Source organism: Artemia sp. Qi Xiang Cuo, chromosome 7 (genome assembly GCF_049724085.1).
Source record: "Artemia sp. Qi Xiang Cuo chromosome 7, ASM4972408v1, whole genome shotgun sequence".
NCBI lineage: Eukaryota > Metazoa > Arthropoda > Branchiopoda > Anostraca > Artemiidae > Artemia > Artemia sp. Qi Xiang Cuo.
Window position 1 is genome coordinate 80,220,795 of NC_142800.1, and position 20,715 is coordinate 80,241,509.

The 20,715-nt window shown below is 34.6% G+C and overlaps 2 protein-coding genes across 2 annotated transcripts in view; both read left to right on the plus strand.

The window, feature by feature from the left end:
- Positions 1–973: 973 nt before the first annotated feature.
- On the plus strand, positions 974–1,345 carry LOC148950744 (uncharacterized). Its single transcript, XM_089091934.1, has one exon. The coding sequence runs from the start codon at positions 974–976 to the stop codon at positions 1,343–1,345; it is 372 nt and encodes a 123-aa protein (XP_088948060.1).
- Positions 1,346–1,448: 103 nt separating this feature from the next.
- LOC148950745 (SANT and BTB domain regulator of class switch recombination) overlaps positions 1,449–20,715 on the plus strand; it is a 205,171-nt gene continuing 185,904 nt past the window's right edge. Inside the window, exons 1-2 of the mRNA XM_089091935.1 lie at positions 1,449–1,480; positions 2,722–2,891. Of these exons, the coding sequence (XP_088948061.1) occupies positions 1,449–1,480; positions 2,722–2,891 (202 nt within the window). The remainder of the gene's footprint in view (positions 1,481–2,721; positions 2,892–20,715) is intronic.

Below are 20,715 nucleotides of genomic sequence, written 5' to 3' on the forward strand. Positions count from 1 at the left end.
CGGAAAGCTCTACCTGAGTCGGCCGCAGATGAGCCCCATGAACTTGTTACGGATGTATGGGATAATGAATACACTCCCAATGAGTAGAAGACATCGATAATTGTCTCTATCTTCAAAAAAGGAGACGGAATGGAATGTAAAAACTACCGAAGCATACACCTCATCACGATTGCTGCAAAGATATTCGCAATCATACTTCTAAATAGGTTCAGAGACACTAGAATTTCTCAACCAAGCAGGATTTAGACCAGGCATGGGCTGCTGTGATTAGATCTTTAGCTTAAGACAGGTCCTAGAACAGCGCTTCAAACACCAGCAGGAGGCAATGTAAATCTTTATTGATTTCATCACGACTTTTGACTAGGTCCATTTGCACGCCATATGGGTCACAATGAAGGAGGACAGAGTCCCTGAGAAGATCGTCAGACTACTGAAGGCATACTACAATGGAACCAAGGCTGATGGAACAAAGTTAGAGTTGATAGTGACCTTTCGGATCTGGTTTTGATTGAGGAGGGTGTACGTCAAGGATACGTTCTGTCACCAATCTTATTCAACTTCGAGATTGATTGGATTCTCGTGGCCCTCGACAAGTATAAAGGTGTGGAAGTAAACAGATTTTGATTAAGCTGACGATTTGGATGTACTTGCTGAGTCTGTTACAGATACCCAGGCCATGATTAATGAAGTAGCAAGCACAGCACTTTTGACTGGCCTCCAAATAAGCCTACTGAAGACCAAAACGATGCGGACAGATGGAAGGGATGACACCCCTGTAATCCTAAATGGTAGTCAAATCGAGGACGTTCAGTCGTTTAAATACCTTAGCTCAATGATATATGCAACTAGGGAATCATCAGAAAATTTCCAGAATCACATATCCTCAGCATGAAACGTCTTTCTGTAGCTAAAGAACTCGCTTTGGAAGCGTAGCGAAATCTCTCCACGCACAAAGCTCCGAGTCTACGAAGCCATGGTACTCTCTGTTCTTCTCTATGGGTGTGAAACTTGGTTACTGAAAGCAGCGGAAGCGTCAAACTTGGACGTATTCCATCACAAATGCTTGCTATATATACTAGGCATTCGCCTCTCAGACAGAGTCTCGAACGAAGAGGTCAGGAGAAGAGGTGGGGATCACCCACTTGTCTCTGATGTTGTAAAAATGAGGCGTCTGATGTGGTTTGGCCACACCTTGCGGAGATCGGAAGAGCATGTTACCAAGAAATTCCTCAAATGCCTTCCACTACCAGTATGGAAGAAGAAAGCAGGAGGACAGAAGAAAACATGGCTCACGACAGTCAAGGCTGACCTAGAGCTTATTGGCTGTTTCCGAAAATTTGGGTGACACTGGGATCGTCACTGTCTTGAAATTATGGAGGCTCCGACCCTCGAGCAAAATCTCTGGAAAGAAACTTGTAGTCGTCTGCTGGGTGCCACGATGAGTCTGGATGCGGCCTGAAAGTGCAACAAGTGCAAATGGGTAAGTACATCTCCTGGTACAAAGACCAGGCGATCTAGGTTAGTGTTACTTGTCACCACCTCTTCCCCCGTGGCTGTTTTCCCGTCCAAACCTTGGAACTTAATTGTATCTCCTTCGCTCCAGTGAACAAAATGTCTTGACAGAGAGCAATTTTACGGAAGATATATTATCCAATGTATGTGTAATACAATGGACGCCTTTTTCTATCAAACTTTCCCCGATACTAATCATCATCCTGATTGAGATGATTTCCCCAACCTCCACAAAGCTTGTTCTTTCTTCCAGCTATCGTTTTTTTTCCATTTTTAGACAAGCCTTCCTCAATGGTGTCCAGGTGTCTAAGACTGCTTTTCCAAATCCTTTGGAGGGTCTCACCCGCCAGTATCACACCTGCTTGACCAGGCAACACTAGACCCTCTGAAGAGAGGGTAGGGTCACCCACAACCTACTTGCAGCTAGAGGATATCGAACCTCAGGAGTGGTACTAACAAGAGAGCTTCTCTTTTCCACCTTGTATTCCTCCCCAAGAAATTTTTCTGTGCCTAGGTCCGTGTTTAATACATTCAGGTGGATGGTTTTTGCCCTAGGTATGGTTTTTGCAGCCATCTTGGATACTTCTGACTGATTCTTGCCATGATTTCTTTTTGTGGGTTTCACTGTTAACCTTGGAAGAAAAAGTTTATAATAAATTCATAAAGTGTTGGAGCAGACACATGGTTCTAGCTGGAAGATTAGTAAAGGACACAGTGAATACAACTTGGCTTTGTCCGCGCCCGAGGTCGAGAAAAGGATGGGGACCTGAATCAGTTCTAGCGAAACATGAGGATGTCCTGTCATTTCGCGAATAATATCGTACATTGTAAATATGTGCCGGTTGGCAAATCAGAGAGGAGGCTGATATGACGTACACGAGGCTCCACCCATAGCTGATACCCAGAAAATATCATGTTGACTCTCAGGTGCAGAATGAGTGCCATTGACTTGACGTCTTGTAGGACGGATTTTTTTTTTTTATTTTTTTTATTTATTTTTTTTTTAGTGGTACGGCCATTATTTTAATAATAATTTGAAATTTTTACGGGGGTATCTTCCATGGGGGAACTTTGCAGGGGCAGATACGCCGGACACCGCTTGTATGTCAAAATGTGCTTCACTGAGCGAAGCTCTGTCCCCTGGTACTTCTAAATTTAATGTGTTATGATTAAGCAATATATTAAAATATTCAATTAATTGATGATTAGATTGTGTTTTTACTATAAAATTTTTTTTTCTGATTCTAGAAGTCCAACCGCTTATGATATTGAAGTCACAATACAATGTAGAGATGACGGCAAAAACCTCTCCAAAAATTTCCAATGCCGTTCTTGGTCGCTCCTCAAAGAAATGCCTTATTTTTCAAAAGCTATCAAAGGTAATTAAAACTTGAACTTTTTTGGAGAAGAAGAGGGAAATATAAACGGAATTCAGGTCATGAGGAAATTTAGAGAATATCAATTTTAATACGAAAATATTAGCTCATTGGTAATATTACTTCATTGTTGTTGCAAGCTATAGGGAACGGAAGCAGCAGCGAATATAGAAACGATTCGGTTGATTACTACAGAAAGGTGTAGCAGCGTAGAAAACATGGTCTACTAGTCTCACGGTAACTTAAAAAATAAACACACCGATCTTACTATTTTGGAGCATAAGCCTCCAAGAATGGTGCCGGAATTACCAGTCTTAGAAACTGGACCAACAAATATCAGAGTCAAACTGTGAGTGACATATAATTTTGATTTTTTCGGTAAATTAACATGATTTTTCTTTTTTTCTGTAAGTTCTTTATATTTTTCAACAGGGACTACCGTTTTAGATTCAATCATAGGCAGCGCGCTAGCGCTGCCTAAGTAAAGAACGATGTGGGCACAAGGTTTTTTTTCTCCACACCCGGGCACTTCGTATCGAAGGAGTCGTCATAGAAACTTCGAAAAGGGCTCATTCGATTGGAAATTGGAATAGCTAGTGCCCTTTTTAATAGTAGAAAGTGATTGGAGGGCAACTAGCCCCCCCCCAAATCCATCATTCCCCCAAATACATCCAATAAAAAGTTTGAGATAGCCATTTTGTTCAGCGTAGTTGAATTCCAGATAGAAAATATCTTTTTGTGGAGAAAACTCCCCCACAACCCTCGGGGCAAGAGTTTTAAGTTATGCCTTGGGGGCATATAAGGTTCTTATAGAAGGCGTTGCCGTAGAAGCTTCAAAAAAGGCTCATTCGATTGGAAATTCCAAGGGCCTAGTGCACTTTTTAATAGCCGAAAGTGATTAGAGGGCAACTAGCCCCCCCCCCCCCTCACGACCATCATTCCCCCAAACACATCCAATCAAAATTTTGATATAGCCATTTTGTTCAGCGTAGTTGATTTCGAAAAAATATTTTTTTGAGGAGGATACTCCCCCACAACCTCGGGGCAAGGGTTTTAAGTTATGCCCTGGGTGCATATAAGGTTTTTATAGAAGGCGTTGTTGTGGAAACTTCAAAAAAGGCTCATTCGATTGGAAATTCAAAGGGCTAGTGCCCATTTTAATAGTTGAAAGTGATTGGAGGGCAACTAGCCCCCCCCCCTGCGCCCATTATTCCTCCAAACACATCCAATAAAAATTTCGAGATAGTCATTTTGTCCAGCGTAGTTGATTTCCAGATATAAAATATGTTTTTGAGGAGGACACTTCCCTACAACCCTCGGGGCAAGGGTTTTAAGTTATGCCCTGGGGGCATATAAGGTTTTTATAGAAGGTGTTGTCGTAGAAACTTCAAGAAAGGCTCATTCGATTGGAAATTCAAAGGGCTAGTACCCTTTTCTAATAGTCGAAAGTGATTGGAGGGCAACTAGCCCCCCCACGCCCATCATTCCCCCAAACACATCCAATCAAAATTTTGAGATAGCTATTTTGTTCAGCGTACTTGATTTTTACATAGAAAATATGATTTCGGGGAGGACACTCCCCCAAAACCCTCATGGCAAGGGTTTTAAGTTATGTCCTGGGGGCATAGAAGGTTTTTATAGAAGGCGTTGTCGTAGAAACTTCAAAAAAGGCTCATTCGATTGGAAATTCAAAGGGCTAGTGCCCTTTTTTATAGTCCAAAGTAATTGGAGGGCAACTAGCCCCCCCCCCCAAGCCGCCCCTCATTCCTCAAAACACAGCCCATCCAAATTTTTAGATAGCCATTTCGTTCAGCGTAGTTGATTTCCAGATAGAAAATATGTTTTTGATGAGGACACTCCCCTACGACCCTCAGGGCAAGGGTTTTAAGTTATGCCCTGGGGGCATATGAGGTTTTTATAGAAGGCGTTGTCGTAGAAACTTCAAAACAGGCTCATTCGTTTGGAGATTCAAAGCGCTAGTACCGTTTTGAATAGTCGAAAGTGATTAGAGTGCAACTAGCCCTCTCCACCCACGCTCATCATTCCCCCAAACACATCCAATCAAAATTTTGAGATAATCATTTTGTTCAGCGTAGTTGATTTCCAGATAGAAAATATGTTTTTGGGGAGGACACTCCCCCACAACCCTCGGGACAATGGTTTTAAGTTATGCCCTGAGGACATATAAGGTTTTTATAGAAGGCGTTGTCGTAGAAACTTCAAAAAATGCTCATTAAATTGGAAATTCAAAAGGCTTCTGCCCTTTTTGATAGTCTAAAGGGATTGGAGGGCAACTAGCCCCCCCCACGCCCATTATTCTCCCAAACACATCCAATATAAATTTTGAGATCGCCATTTTATACAGCGTAGTTGATTTCCAGATAGAAAGTTTATTTCTGAGGAAGATAGTCCCCCGCATCCCTCAGGGCAAGGGTTTTAAGTTGTGCCCTGGGGGCATATAAGGTTTTTAAAGAAGGTGTTGTCGTAGAAACTTCAATAAAAGCTCATTCGAATGGAAATTCAAAGGACTAGTGCCCTTTTTATAGTCGAAAGTGATTGGAGGGCAACTAGCCCCCCCCCCCCCACACCCATCATTCCCCCAAACACATCCAATAAAATTTTGAGGTAACCATTTTGTTCAGCGTAGCTGATTTCCCCATAGAAAATATTTTTTTGAGGAGGACGATTCCCCACAACCCTCGGGGCAAGGGTTTTAAGTTATGCCCTGTGGGTATATAAGGTTTTTTTAAGTTAAGTTTTTTTTAGGTTTTGAGTTATGCCCTGGGGGCATATAAGGTTATTATAGAAGGCATTGTCGTAGAAACTTCAAAAAAGGCTCATTCGATTGGAAACTCAAACGGCTAGTGCCCGATTTAATAGTCGAAAGGGATTGGAGGGCAACTAGCCCCCCTCGCGCCCATTATTCCCCCGAACACATTAAATCCAAATTTTGAGATAGCGATTTTGTTCAGCGTAGTTGATTTCCAGATAGAAACTATGTTTTTGAGGAGGACACTTCCCTACAACCCTTGGGGCAAGGGTTTTAAGTTATGCCCTGTAGGTATATAAGGTTTTTTTTAGAAGGCGTTGTCGTAGAGACTTCAAGAAAGGCTCATTCGATTGTAAATTCAAAGGGCTAGTACCCTTTTCTAATAGTCAAAAGTGATTGGAGGGCAACCCGCCCCCCCCCCCCCACGCCCATCATTCCCCCAAATACATCCAATCAAAATTTTGAGATAGCTATTTTGTTCAGCGTACTTGATTTCCACATAAAAATATGTTTTTGAGGAGGACACTCCCCCACAACCCTCAGGGCAGGGGTTTTAAGTTATACCCTGGGGGCATATAAGGTTTTTATTGAAGGCGTTGTCATAGAAACTTCAAAACAGGCTCATTCGATTGGAAATTCAAAGGGCTAGTACCCTTTTTAATATTCGAAAGTGATTTGAGGGCAACTACCCCTTCCTAGCCCATCATTCTCCCAAACACATCCAATCAAAATTTTTGCATAGCCATTTCGTTCAGCGTAGTTGATTTTCAGATGGAAAATATGTTTTTGAGGAGGACACTCCCACACAACCCTCAGGGCAAGGGTTTTAAGTTATGCCCTGGGGGCATATGAGGTTTTTATAGAAGGCGTTGTCGTAGAAACTTCAAAAAAGGCTCATTCGATTGGAAATTCAAAAGCTAGTGCCCGTTTTAATAGTTGAAAGTGATTGGGGGGCATCTAGCCCCCCCGCGCCCATCATTCCCCGAAATACATCCAATCAAAATTTTGAGATAGCCATTTTGTCCAGTGTAGTTGATTTCCAGATAGAAAATATGCTTTTGAGGAGGACACTTCCCTACAACCCTCGGGGCACGGGTTTTAAGTTATGCCCTGTGGGTATATAAGGTTTTTTTAGAAAGCGTTGTCGTAGAAACTTCAAGAAAGGCTCATTCGATTGGAAATTCAAAGGGCTAGTACCCTTTTCTAATAGTCGAAAGTGATTGGAGGTCAACTAGCCCCCCCCCCCACGCCCATCATTCCCCCAAACACATCCAATCAAAATTTTGAGATAGTTTTTTTGTTCAGCGTACTTGATTTCCACATAGAAAATATGTTTTTGAGGAGGACACTTCCCCCACAAACCTCAGGGTAAGGGTTTTAAGTTATAACCTGGGGGCATATAAGGTTTTTATTGAAGGTGTTGTCGTAGAAACTTCAAAACAGGCTCATTCGATTGGAAATTCAAAGAGCTAGTACCCTTTTTAATAGTAGAAAGTGATTGGAGGGCAACTAGCCCCCCCAAGCCCATCATTCCCCCAAACACATCCAATAAAAATTTTGAGATAGCCAATTCGTTCAGCGTGGTTGATTTCCAGATAGAAAATATGTTTTTGTGGAGGACATTCCCCCACAACCCTCAGGCAAGGGTTTTAAGTTATGCCCTGGGGGCATATGAGGTTTTAATAGAAGGTGTTGTCGTAGAAACTTCAAAACAGGTTTATTCGATTGGAAATTCAAAGAGCTAGTGCCCTTTTTAATTGTATAAAGTGATTCGAGGGCAACTAGCCCCCTCTCCCACGCCTATCATTCCCCCAAACACATCCAATAAAAATTTTGCAATAGCCATTATATTCAGCATAATTGAGTTCCAGATAGAAAATTTGTTTTTGAGGAAGACACTCCCCCACAACCCTCAGGGCAAGGGTTTTAAGTTATGACCTGGGGGTATATAAGGTTTTTAAAGAAGGTGTTGTCGTAGAAACTGCAATAAAAGCTCATTCGACTGGAAATTCAAAGGGCTAGTGCCCTTTTTTTATAGTCGAAAGCGATTGGAGGGCAACTAGCCCCCCACACCCATCATTCCCCCAAAAACATCCAATAAAAATTTGGAGATAACCATTTTGTTCAGGGTAGTTGATTTCCAGATAGACAACATATTTTTAAGGGGGACACTCACCCACAACCCTCAGGGCAAGGATTATAAGTTATGCCCTGGGGGCATATAAGGTTTTTATTGAAATCTTTGTCGTAGAAACTTGAAAAAAGGATCATTCGATTTGACATTCAAAGGACTAGTACCATTTTTAATAGTCAAAAGTGATTTGAGGGCAACTAACCCTCCCCCCTCTCGCCCACCTTTTCCCAAAACACATCCAATCAAAAATTTTTAGATAGCCATTTTATTCAACGTAGTTAAAAGTTTCGGAAATTAGGTCTTTAAGGATGACAACCCCTCCCTCCACAGCCCTCAGGGCAGGGGTTGTAAGTTATGCCCTGGGGGCATGTAAAGTTTTATTGAAAGGGTTGTCGTAGAAACTTCAAAATGGCTCATTCAATTGGAAATTGAAAGAGCTAGTGCCTTTTTCAATAGTTGAAAGTGATTGGATAGCGACTAACGCCCCTCTCTGGCCCACCATTTTCCCAAACACATCCAATCAAAATTTTGAGATATCCATTTTGTTCAACGTAGTTGAATCTTCTGGGAGTTAGGTCTTTTAGGATGATAGCCCTCTCAGTGCCCTCAGTTCAAGAGTGGTAAACTATGCCCGGGTGGCATATAAGGTTTATATAGAAAGTTGTTGTATATGATTTATAGAATAGATTTTAGTCTTCCTCAAATCCAATTTTTATATGTTTAAAAACTAAATGTTGACTTAAAGATTAAATTAAAATGCACTGTGATAATGCTAATTCCCAATACGTCATCTCAGCAGTATTCCAAGAACGACTGAGGGTATTATGTTCCAACGTTCGGGGCTACTTCTGCTCTTAAAATTTAACCAAATCCAAATAGCGTAAGTGTATCCAAGCTATCAAAGAAAGTAAACAGATTTTTTTGCGAATTGTATCAAGTTTTCTATTACAGGTCAACTAGAGGAGTCATGAAACTAAATTAAACAGTACTATTTGTGTCCACATTTTTAAAAGGATGTATGCTGTTAAAAATTGCTGAAAATTTTTCTCCGGCATACAAATAGCAGGCCAAACTATAAAGTATTAAAAAACGAAAAAGATTTAAAGCATTATTTTCTTTTTCCCTGAAAAGACTATGTCAATATAAAACGAACAGAAATTAATTTAAAAAACTTTTTCCACAAAATAAGTTTTTCAAAGAAAAGTAAAGAACTCCATTAAACAAAAAAATAGCAAAACTAAAATCAAATAATCTACCATGAAAAACACGCACGACTAATTTTCACGGTGGTTGAATTCCGGTCATTAAACTGTCTGCTTGTATGGCGGGAGTACTGTCCGCTTGAAACTGTTATAGATATATGGGAGAACACTCTGCTACTTATCATTATAGCTGTATGGGTACCACCCTCGTACCTACCATTATACCTTTACTACTGCCCCTTTCATATACGAAATAATTTCTGTTCGTTTTAAGTTTTAACGTCATTCCTTACTTTCAGTTAAAAAAAACTTGTTTTTTTATTTAATTAATGAAAAAACTTTTTCCACAAAATAAGTTTTTCAAAGAAAAGTAAAGAACTCCATTAAACAAAAAATGAGCAAAACTAAAATCAAATAATCTACCAAGCGTGAAACTACCACAAATCAGCATTAATAAATAAATGAAACCCAAAACGAACAGAAATTACAATAATTAACCGAGTCAAAATCAAAACTAGCAGAAATTAACATAAGTTTTTGTGCAAAACCCCTATTACTTCCAAAGGCCAGAACTAAATTTGCACTTTACTGAAAAAATATAAATGTTTTTACTTTTATAACTTTAATAAATCAAATAATATTAACCTTTTTATTACTAATATCAGTATATGTATATTAAACTGACAATGCAAATTCATTTGTATTTTTTCAGTAAAGTGCAAATTTTGTTCTGGCCTTGGGAAGGCATAGGGGTTTTGCGCCCAAGTTATGTTAATTTCTGCTCGTTTTGAGTTTGACTCGGATAATTATTGTAATTTCTGTTCGTTTTGGGTTTCATTTATTTATCAATGCTGATTTGTGGTAGTTTCACGCTTGGTAGATTATTTGATTTTAGTTTTGCTCATTTTTTGTTTAATGGAGTTCTTTACTTTTCTTTGAAAAACTTATTTTTTGGAAAAAGTTTTTTCATTAATTAAATAAAAAAACAAGTTTTTTTTAACTGAAAGTAAGGAATGACGTTAAAACTTAAAACGAACAGAAATTATTTCGTATATGAAAGGGGCAGTAGTAAAGGTATAATGGTAGGTACGAGGGTGGTACCCATACAGCTATAATGATAAGTAGCAGAGTGTTCTCCCATATATCTATAACAGTTTCAAGCGGACAGTACTCCCGCCATACAAGCAGACAGTTTAATGACCGGAATTCAACCACCGTGAAAATTAGTCGTGCGTGTTTTTCATGGTAGTGATTCGTTTCCTTTGTATAAAATTGTAAAATTCTTTCTGTAATTTAATTTGTTTAATTAATTTACATAAATTAATTTATTATTAATTAATTTACATAATTAAATTAATAAAATTTTTTTTAATTTTAATAGTTTTTTTTTATTGATGACATTTTATTGTACTCTAATGATGATATTTTTCTTTTCCAATGATACGATTTTTTACATTTTAACTATCTTCACATTAATTTATAAGAAATTTGTGTTTGATGTAGGAATCAAATGTCAGACCCGTGATTTCCTAAGGTAAAAGAAAGACACGTTAATTGACTGAACCAACAAGCCATTGAACATATTATGATTTTAGAAATACATCCAATGAATTGTTTCTGGGACATTGCCCAACTGATTTTAAGGGTCACAATATCGTAACAGGTTCATTCCATTGAACTGGAACAAGTTCAAGCACATTCGATTTATCAATTTGATTTTTGATAGGTGTTAGGTGACATGTTTCGGGGCATTTTTATGACATCATCATGAGAATATGCATACCATGATGATTTGAGATGCATACTAGACAAACAATTTCTTCTGATACTTGGGCCCCAAGTCCTACCCCTATCCCTCAACCGTATCCCTCCACCATCCCTCCAACCCCTATCCCTCCACCCTCCCTCCAACCCCCCCCCCCCCAACATTTTTTTTACTACTAGAAAAATAATGTTTGTAGTGACCAATTTTTTTTTTTTACTTTTTTTTAAACTTTTTTTTTCAACTTTTTTTCTCTAAATTCTCTAAATCTCTAAATCATATCAGAGTAATAGAATTAAACTTTTGATTTAAGTTTTTAAAAATATTCTTGTGCATACTATTGATGAGAACATATTGTTCTCTTTCAAGATTTTTTTTTCATGAAAAACAAACTATTTTTTTATCTTTTTTTAAGGCCAATTATGAAGAATGGGTTATAAAAGAATAAAACAAACACACACACACACAAACACAAACAAACCAAAACACAATATTAAACAAAAAAAAAAAATTACACACACACACAAAACTTATACACACACAAAAACTTACAAACACAAAAAATATAACAGAAACAAAAAAACTTTAACAAAAAAAAAAAAAAAAACAAAAACAAAAACTAAAACATACAAAAATACTTACACACACAAAAAAAATTTACACACACAAAAACTAACATACACACACAAACTAACACACACACAAAAAATTAAACACACACACAAAAACTTACACACACACAAAAAATAAAAAACACAAAAAAACAAACACACACACAAAAACAAACAAACACACAAAAAAAGAAACACACCAAAAAAATTACTAACAAACACACACAAAAACATACACACATACAAAAAGTTACACAAACACAAAAACTTACACACACACACAAAAACTTACACACACAAAAAAAATTACACAAAAAAACAAAAACTAACAAATACAAAAAAATTACACACAAACAAAAACACACACACACAAAAACTAAAAGACAATTAAAAAATTACACACACACAAAAACTTAAACACAAACACAAAAACTTACACACACACAAAAACTTACACACACACAAACATTTACACACACACAATAACTTACACACATACACAAAAACTTATACACACACAAAAACTTACACACACACAAAAACTTACCCACATACAAAAACTTACACACACACAAAAATATTGAACACACACAAAAACTTACAAACACACAAAAACTTAAACACACACAAAAACTTACACACACAAAAAAACTTACACACACACAAAAACTTACACACACACATAAACTTACACACACACACAAAAACTAACACACAAACAAAAACTAACACACACAAAAAAAATAACACACACACAAACTTACACACACACAAAAACTTATACACACAAAAAAATTACACACAAAACCTTTAACAACCACAAAAAAACTTACACACACACAAAAACTTACACACACACACACAAAAACTTACACACATACACAAAAACTTGCACACACACAAAAACTTACACACACAAAAAAACTTACACACACACACACAAAAACTTACACACATACAAAAACTTACACACACACACAAAAACTAAAAAACACAAAAAAATTACACAAACAAAAATTTAAACAAAAAATAAAAAATACAAACACCCACAATCAAAAAAACACAAACAAACTGACAAACATACAAAAACTTACACACACACAAAAACTTACACACACACAAACATTTACACACACACAATAACTTACACACAAACACAAAAACTTATACACACACAAAAACTTACACACACACAAAAACTTACACACAAACAAAAACTAACACACACACAAAAATATTGCACACACACAAAAACTCACAAACACAAATAAACTTACACACACACAAAAACTGATACCCAAACAAAAACATACACACACAAAAAAACTTACAAAAAAAAATCCAAATACACACACACACAAAAACTAACACACATACAAAAACTTAAACCAACAAACACAAAAAAAAACAAACAAAATTAAAAACACACAAAAACTTATACACACAAAAAAATTACACACAAAAAATTAAAAAAACACAAAAAAACTTACACACACACAAAAAATTACACACACACACACAAAAACTTACACACAAACACAAAAACTTACATACACACAAAAACAAACACACACACACAAACTTACACACAAAAAAAACTTACACACAAACAAAAACTTACACACACACAATAATTTACACACACACAAAAACTTACACATACGCACAAAAACTAACAAAGGCACAAAAAAAAACAAACACACAAAAACTTTACACACACACACACAAAATCTTAAACACATACAAAATCTAACACAAACAAAAAAACTTAAAAACAAACACAAAAACTTACACACACAAAAAAACTTACACACACACAAAAACTTACACACACACACAAAAATTGCACACACACAAAAATTTACACACACAAAAACTTGCACACACACACAAAAAAACTTACACACACACACAAAAACTTACACACACACAAAAACTTACACACACACATAAACTTACACACACACACAAAAACTGACACACATACAAAAACTTACACAAACACAAAAACTTGCACGCATACAAAAACTTACACACAAAAAAAAAAACTAACACACACACACACAAAATATTAAACACACACAAAAACTTACACACGCACAAAAAAACTTACACACACACAAAAAAATACACACACACAAAAACTAACACACAAAAAAAACTTACACACACATACACACACACAAAAACTAACACACACACCAAAACTTACACAAACACAAAAAATTAAACACAAACAGAAAACTTACACACACACACAAAAACTTTAACACACACACAAAAACTTACACACACACACACAAAAACTAACACACACACAAAAACATACACACACACAAAAACTTACACACACAAAAACTTACAGACACACAAAAACTTACAAACACATACACAAAAACTTACACACACACTAAAACTTACACACACACAAAAACTTAAACACACAAAAACAAAAAACTAAACACACACAAAAACTTACACACACAAAAAAAACTTACACAAAAACAAAAAAAAAATTAAACAAAAAAAAAAAAAAAAAAAAACACAAAAACTAACACACAAACAAAACTTACACACACACACAAAAACTTACACACACACACACAGAAACTTACACACACACACAAAAACTTACACACACACAAAAACTTACACACACAAAAAAACTTACACACACAAAAAACTTACACACATACATAAACTTACACACACACACACAAAACTTACACACTCACATAAACTTACACACACACAAAAAATTACACACACACACAAAAACTTACACACACACAAAAACTTACACACACACAAAAAAAACTTACATAAACACAAAAACTAACACACACACACACAAAAAAACTTACACACACACAAAAAATTAAACACACACAAAAACTTAGACAAACACAAAAACTTACACACACACAAAAAAAACTTAAAAACACACAAGAAACTTATACACACACAAAAATTTATACACACACAAAAAAACTTAACCAAACAAAAAAAACTTACACACAGACAAAAAATTACACACACAAAAAAATACTTACACACACAAAAAACTAACACACACACAAAAACTTACACACAAACACACAAAAAAAACTTAAACACGGACAAAAAAACTTAGACTCACACAAAAACTTACAAACACACAAAAACTAACACAAACATAAAAACTTACACATACATAAAAACGTACACTCAAACAAAAAATAACACACAAACAAAAAATTACACACATAAAAAAAAACTTACACACAAACAAAAAAACTTAAACAAAAACACAAAAACTTACACACAAACAAAAACTTACACACACACACGCAAAAAAAAAAACACAAACAAAAAAAAAAACACACACACACACAAAAACTTAAACACACACACACACACAAAAAAAAACTAACACACAAACACAAAAAAATAACACACAAAAAAAAAATTACACACACACAAAAAAACTAACACACACACACAAAAACAAACACAAAAAAAAAAAAAAAAAAGAAACAAAAAAAATAAAAAAAAAAAAAAAAACTTAAACATACAAATAACTTACACACACAAAAAAACTTACACACACACAAAAAAGCTTACACACACACAAAAAACTTACACACACACAAAAAAAACTACACACACACAGAAACTTATACACACAAAAAACTTACACACACACACACAAAAACTTACACACATACAAAAACTTACACACACACAAAAACTAACACACACAAAAAAAACTAACACAAACACACAAAAACTTACACACACACAAAAACTTACACACACACAAAAACTTACACACACACAAAAACTTACACAAAAAGAAAAACTTACACACACACAAAAACTTACACACACACAAAAACTTACACACAAAAAAAAAATTAAAAACACACACAAAAAATTAAACAAACACAAAATAACTAACACACACACAAAAACTTACACACACACACAAAAATACTTACAAACACAAAAAAACTTACACACACACACAAAAAAAATTACACACACACAAAAAAATCACACACCCACAAAAACTTACACAAACACAAAAACTTACACAAACACAAAAACTTAAACACACTTAAAAAATTACACACACAAACATAATTACACACACACAAAAATACTAACACACACAAAAAAAATTACACACAAACAAAAATTGCACACACACAAAAACTTACAAACACAAAAAAAATTACACATACACAAAAAAACATACACACACACACAAAAACTTACACACACACACAAAATTACACACACATAAAAACTTACACGCATACACAAAAACTTACACACATACAAGAACTTACACACACACACAAACTTACACTCATACAAAAACTAACACACACACACAAAAACTTACACAAACACACACAAAAACTTACACACACACAAAAACTTACACACACAAAAAAACTTACACACACACAAAAACTTACACACACAAAAAAACTTACGCACAAAAAAAACTTACACACACACACACACAAAAATTTACACACAAACAAAAACTTACACACACAAAAAAACTTACACACACACACAAAACATACACACACACAAAAACTTACACACACACACACACACAGAAACTTACACACACACACACACACAAACATACAAACACACAAAAACAAACACACACAAAAAACTTACACACACAAAACTTAAACACAAACAAAAACTAACACACACACAAAAAAACTTACACACACAAAAAAAAAAACACACACCCACAAAAAATTAAACACACACACACTAAAACTTACAAAACAAAAAAAAATTAAAAAAACAAAAAAAACTTACACACACAAACAAAAAATAACACACACAAAAAAACTAACACACACACAAAAAATTACACACACACAGAAAACTTACACACACACAAAAACTTACACACACACACAGAAAATTACACAAACACACACAAACTTACACAAACACAAAAAATGAAAAACAAAAAAAAAAAGAAACACACAAAAAAACTTACACACACACATAAAATTACACACACACACACACAAAACTTACACACTCACAAAAAATTACACACACACAAAATATTACACACACACACAAAAAATTACACACACACAAAAACTAACACACACACAAAAAAAACTAACATACACACAAAAACTTACACACACACACACAAAAAAACTTACACACACACAAAAACTTACACACACACAAAAACTTACAAACACACAAAAACTGACACACAAACACAAAAAACTTAAACAATAAAACGAATACTTACACACACACACAAAAACTTAAAAACACAAAAAAAAACTAACACACACACAAAAAATGACACACACAAAAAAACTCAAACATACACAAAAAAAATTAAACGCACAAAAAAAAACTTACACGCAGACACAAAAAAAAACTTACACACACACACAAAAAAACTTAAACACAAACAAAAACTTACAAAAACACAAAAAAAATTAAACACACACAAAAACCTTACACACACACAAAAACTTACACACACACAAAAACTTACACACAAATAAAAACTTACACACACAAAAAAACTCACACACACACACAAAAACTTACACACACACACAAAAACTTACACATAAACACAAAAAATTACACACACACACAAACTTACACACACACACACAAAAAATTACACACACATAAAAACTTACACACACACAAAACTTACACACACACACACACACACACAAAAACTTACACACACACAAAAACTTACACACACACAAAAACTTACACACACACACAAAAACTTACACACACTCAAAAAAACTTACACACACACAAAAAACTTACACGAAAAAAAATAATTAAACACACACAAAAAACTTAAACAAAAACAAAACATTACACACACAAAAACTTACACACACACACACAAAACTTACACAAACAAAAAACTTACACATACACACAAAAATTACACACACACACAAAAAAACTTACACACAAAAAAACTTAGACACACACACAAAAACTAAAAAAAAAACACAAACATACACACACACAAAAACTTAAACACAAAAAAATAAATACCAAAACAAACAAAAAATTACACACACACAAAAACTAACACAAACAAAAAAAAACTTAAACTAACAAAAACACACACACAAAAAAAAACTCACACATAAAATATTACGCACACACACAAAAACTTACACACACACAAAAAACCTTACACACACACAAAAATAATTGCACACACACAAAAAAACTTACACACACAAAAAAAAAACTTACACACACACAAAAATACTTACACACACACAAAAACTTACAAACACACAAAAATACTTACACACACAAAAAAACTTACACACACACAAAAACTTACACACACAAAAAAAATTACACACACAAAAAAACTTACACACACTTAAAAACTTACACACACACAAAAACTTACACACACACACACAAAAAAACTAACACACACACAAAAACTTACACACACACACACAAAAAATAAAACACACACACAAAAAAAAACATACACAAACAAAAAAACTTACACACAAACAAAAACTTACACACACACAAAAACTTACACACACAAAAAAACTTACGCACACACAAAAAATTAAACACACACAAAAAAAAACTTACACACACACAAAAACTTACACACAAAAAAACTTAGGCTAGGCTAGCCTACGTACGCGCGCGTACGTAGGCTAGCCTAACCTAACCTAACCTATGGTTTTGGTATTTCTGTGCACTAATGTGTAATTTTGTGGTTAAGTTAGTTTAGTATTGTCATCCATATCTATTGTTTTTTTTTGCATGTCTCTCACACAATAGTCATGAGTCTGAGGGACTGTGCTACCCTCTAAACCTATAGGTTGGTAGATGACAATAGTAGTCTCTCTTGATTCTGTGAAATGTTGTAAGATCCTTTTGATGCTATGAAATATCTGTGTAGTTGAATATATTCCAATTCTTGTATTTTATTGAAAGAAATTCAGAATGAACTTTGAAAAATCAAGAGAATGTAACTCTGACAAGGTAAAGCACAACAAAACACTACTGAAATATTCCAACTCTTGCATTTCAAAGAATGAAATCCAAAATGAACGTGTTTGTGTAAGTTTCTTTGTGTGTGTAAGTTTTTGTGTGTGTGTAAGTTTTTTTGTGTGTGTGTAAGTTTTTATGTGTGTGAAAGTTTTTGTGTGTGTGTAAGTTTTTGTGTGTGTGTGTGTGTGTAAGTTTTTGTGTGTTTGTAAGTTTTTGTATGTGTGTGTAAGTTTTTGTGTGTGTGTAAGTTTGTGTGTGTGTGTGTAAGTTTTTGTGTGTGTGTGTGTAGGTTTTTGTGTGTGTGTGTATGTGTTTGTGTGTGTAAGTTTTTGTGTGTGTGTGTAAGTTTGTGTGTGTGTGTATGTTTTGTGTGTGTGTGTAAGTTTTTGTATGTTTATGTGTAAGTTTGTGTGTGTGTGTAAGTTTTTTTGTGTGTGTAAGTTTTTGTGTGTGTGTGTAAGATTTTGTGTGTGTGTGTAATTTTTTGTGTGTGTGTTAGTTGTTGTGTGTGTGTAAGGTTATGTGTTTATGCGTAAATTTTTGTGTGTGTGTGTAAGTTTTTGTGTGTGTGTGTGTAATTTCTTTTGTGTGTGTAAGTTTGTTTGTTTGTGTAATTTTTTATGTTTGTGTAATTTTGTGTGTGTGTGTGTAAGTTTTGTTTTTGTGTGTAAGTTTTTTTGTGTGTGTGTAAGTTTTTGTGTGTGTGTGTAAGTTTTTTTGTGTGTGTAAGTTTTTGTATGTGTGTTTAAGTTTTTGTGTGTGTGTGTGTAAGTTTTTGTGTGTTTTTAATTTTGTGTTTTTTTGTTATTTTGTTCTTGTGTTTTATTTTGTGTTTGTTTTTATTTTTTTTCGCGTGTTTTTTTTTGTGTTTGTGTGTGTAAGTTTTTTTGTGTGTGTAAGTTTTTGTGTGTGTGTGTAAGTTTTTGTGTGTGTATGTGTAAGTTTTTGTGTGTGTGTATGTTTTTGTGTGTGTGTAATTTTCTTTGTGTTTGTAATTTTTTGTGTGTGTGTAAGTTTTTTGTGTGTGTGTTAGTTTTTGTGTGTGTTGTAAGTTTCTGTGTGGGTGTGTGTAAGGTTTTTTGTGTGTGTGTAAGTTTTTGTGTGTGTGTAAGTTTTTATGTGTGTGTAAGTTTTTATGTGTGTGTAAGTTTTTGTGTGTGTGTAAGTTTTTTTGTGTGTGTGTAAGTTTTTTGTGTGTCTAAGTTTTTTTGTGTGTGTGTAAGTTTTTTTGTGTGTGTGTGTAAGTTTTTTTGTGTGTGTAATTTGTGTGTGTGTGTAAGTTTTTGTGTGTAAGTTTTTGTGTGTGTGTAAGTTTTTTTTTTATATTTCATTATTTTGTGTGTGTGTGTAAGTTCTTTTGTGTGTGTGTAAGTTTTTTGTGTGTGTGTAAGTTTTTTGTGTGTGTGTAAGTTTTTGTGTGTGTGTATGTTTTTGTGTGTGTAAGTTTTTGTGTGTGTGTGTGTGTAAGTTTTTGTGAGTGTGTGTAAGTTTTTTTTGTGTGTGTAAGTTTTTTTTGGTGTGTGTAAGTTTTTGTGTGTGTAAGTTTTTTTTGGTGTGTGTAAGTTTTTGTGTGTGTGTAAGTTTTTTTGTGTGTAAGTTTTGTGTGTGTGTGTGTAATTTTTTGTGTTTGTGTAATTTTTTGTTTGTGTGTAAATTTTTGTGTGTGTGTAAGTTTTTGTGTGTGTGTGTGTGTGTAAGTTCTTTTGTGTATGTTTAAGTTCTTTGTGTTTGTGTTTAAGTGTTTGTGTGTGTGTAATTTTTTGTATGTGTGTAAGTTTTTTTTTGTGCGTGTGTTAGTTTTTGTGTGTGTGTGCGTGTGTTTGTTTTTGTGTGTGTTTGTAAGTTTTCTGTGTGTCTGTAAGTTTTTGTGTGTGTGTAAGTTTGTGTGTGTGTTTAAGTTTGTGTGTGTGTGTGTGTGTGTTTAAGTTTTTGTATGTGTGTAAGTTTTTGTGTGTGTAAGTTTTTTTGTGTGTGTGTGTGTAAGTTTTTGTGTGTTTGTGTTTGTTTTTGTGTGTGTGTGTGTGTAAGTTTTTTTTTTGTGTGTAAGTTTTTGTGTGTGTGTGTGTGCAATTTTTTTGTGTGTTTGAGTTTTTGTATGTGTGTAAGTTTTTATGTGTGTGTGTAAGTTTTTATGTGTGTGCAAGTTTTTATGTGTGTTTGTAAGTTTTTTTGTGTGTGTATAATTTTTTTTGTGTGTGTTTTAGTTTTTTGTGTGTGTGTAAGTTTTTTGTGTGTGTAATTTTTTTTTTGTGTGTGTATTTTTTTGTGTGTGTTTTAAAATTT

Coding starts and splice junctions, on each gene's coding strand:
- LOC148950744 (XM_089091934.1), top strand. CDS start 974: ATGGTACTCTCTGTTCTTCTCTATGGGTGTGAAACTTGGTTACTGAAA.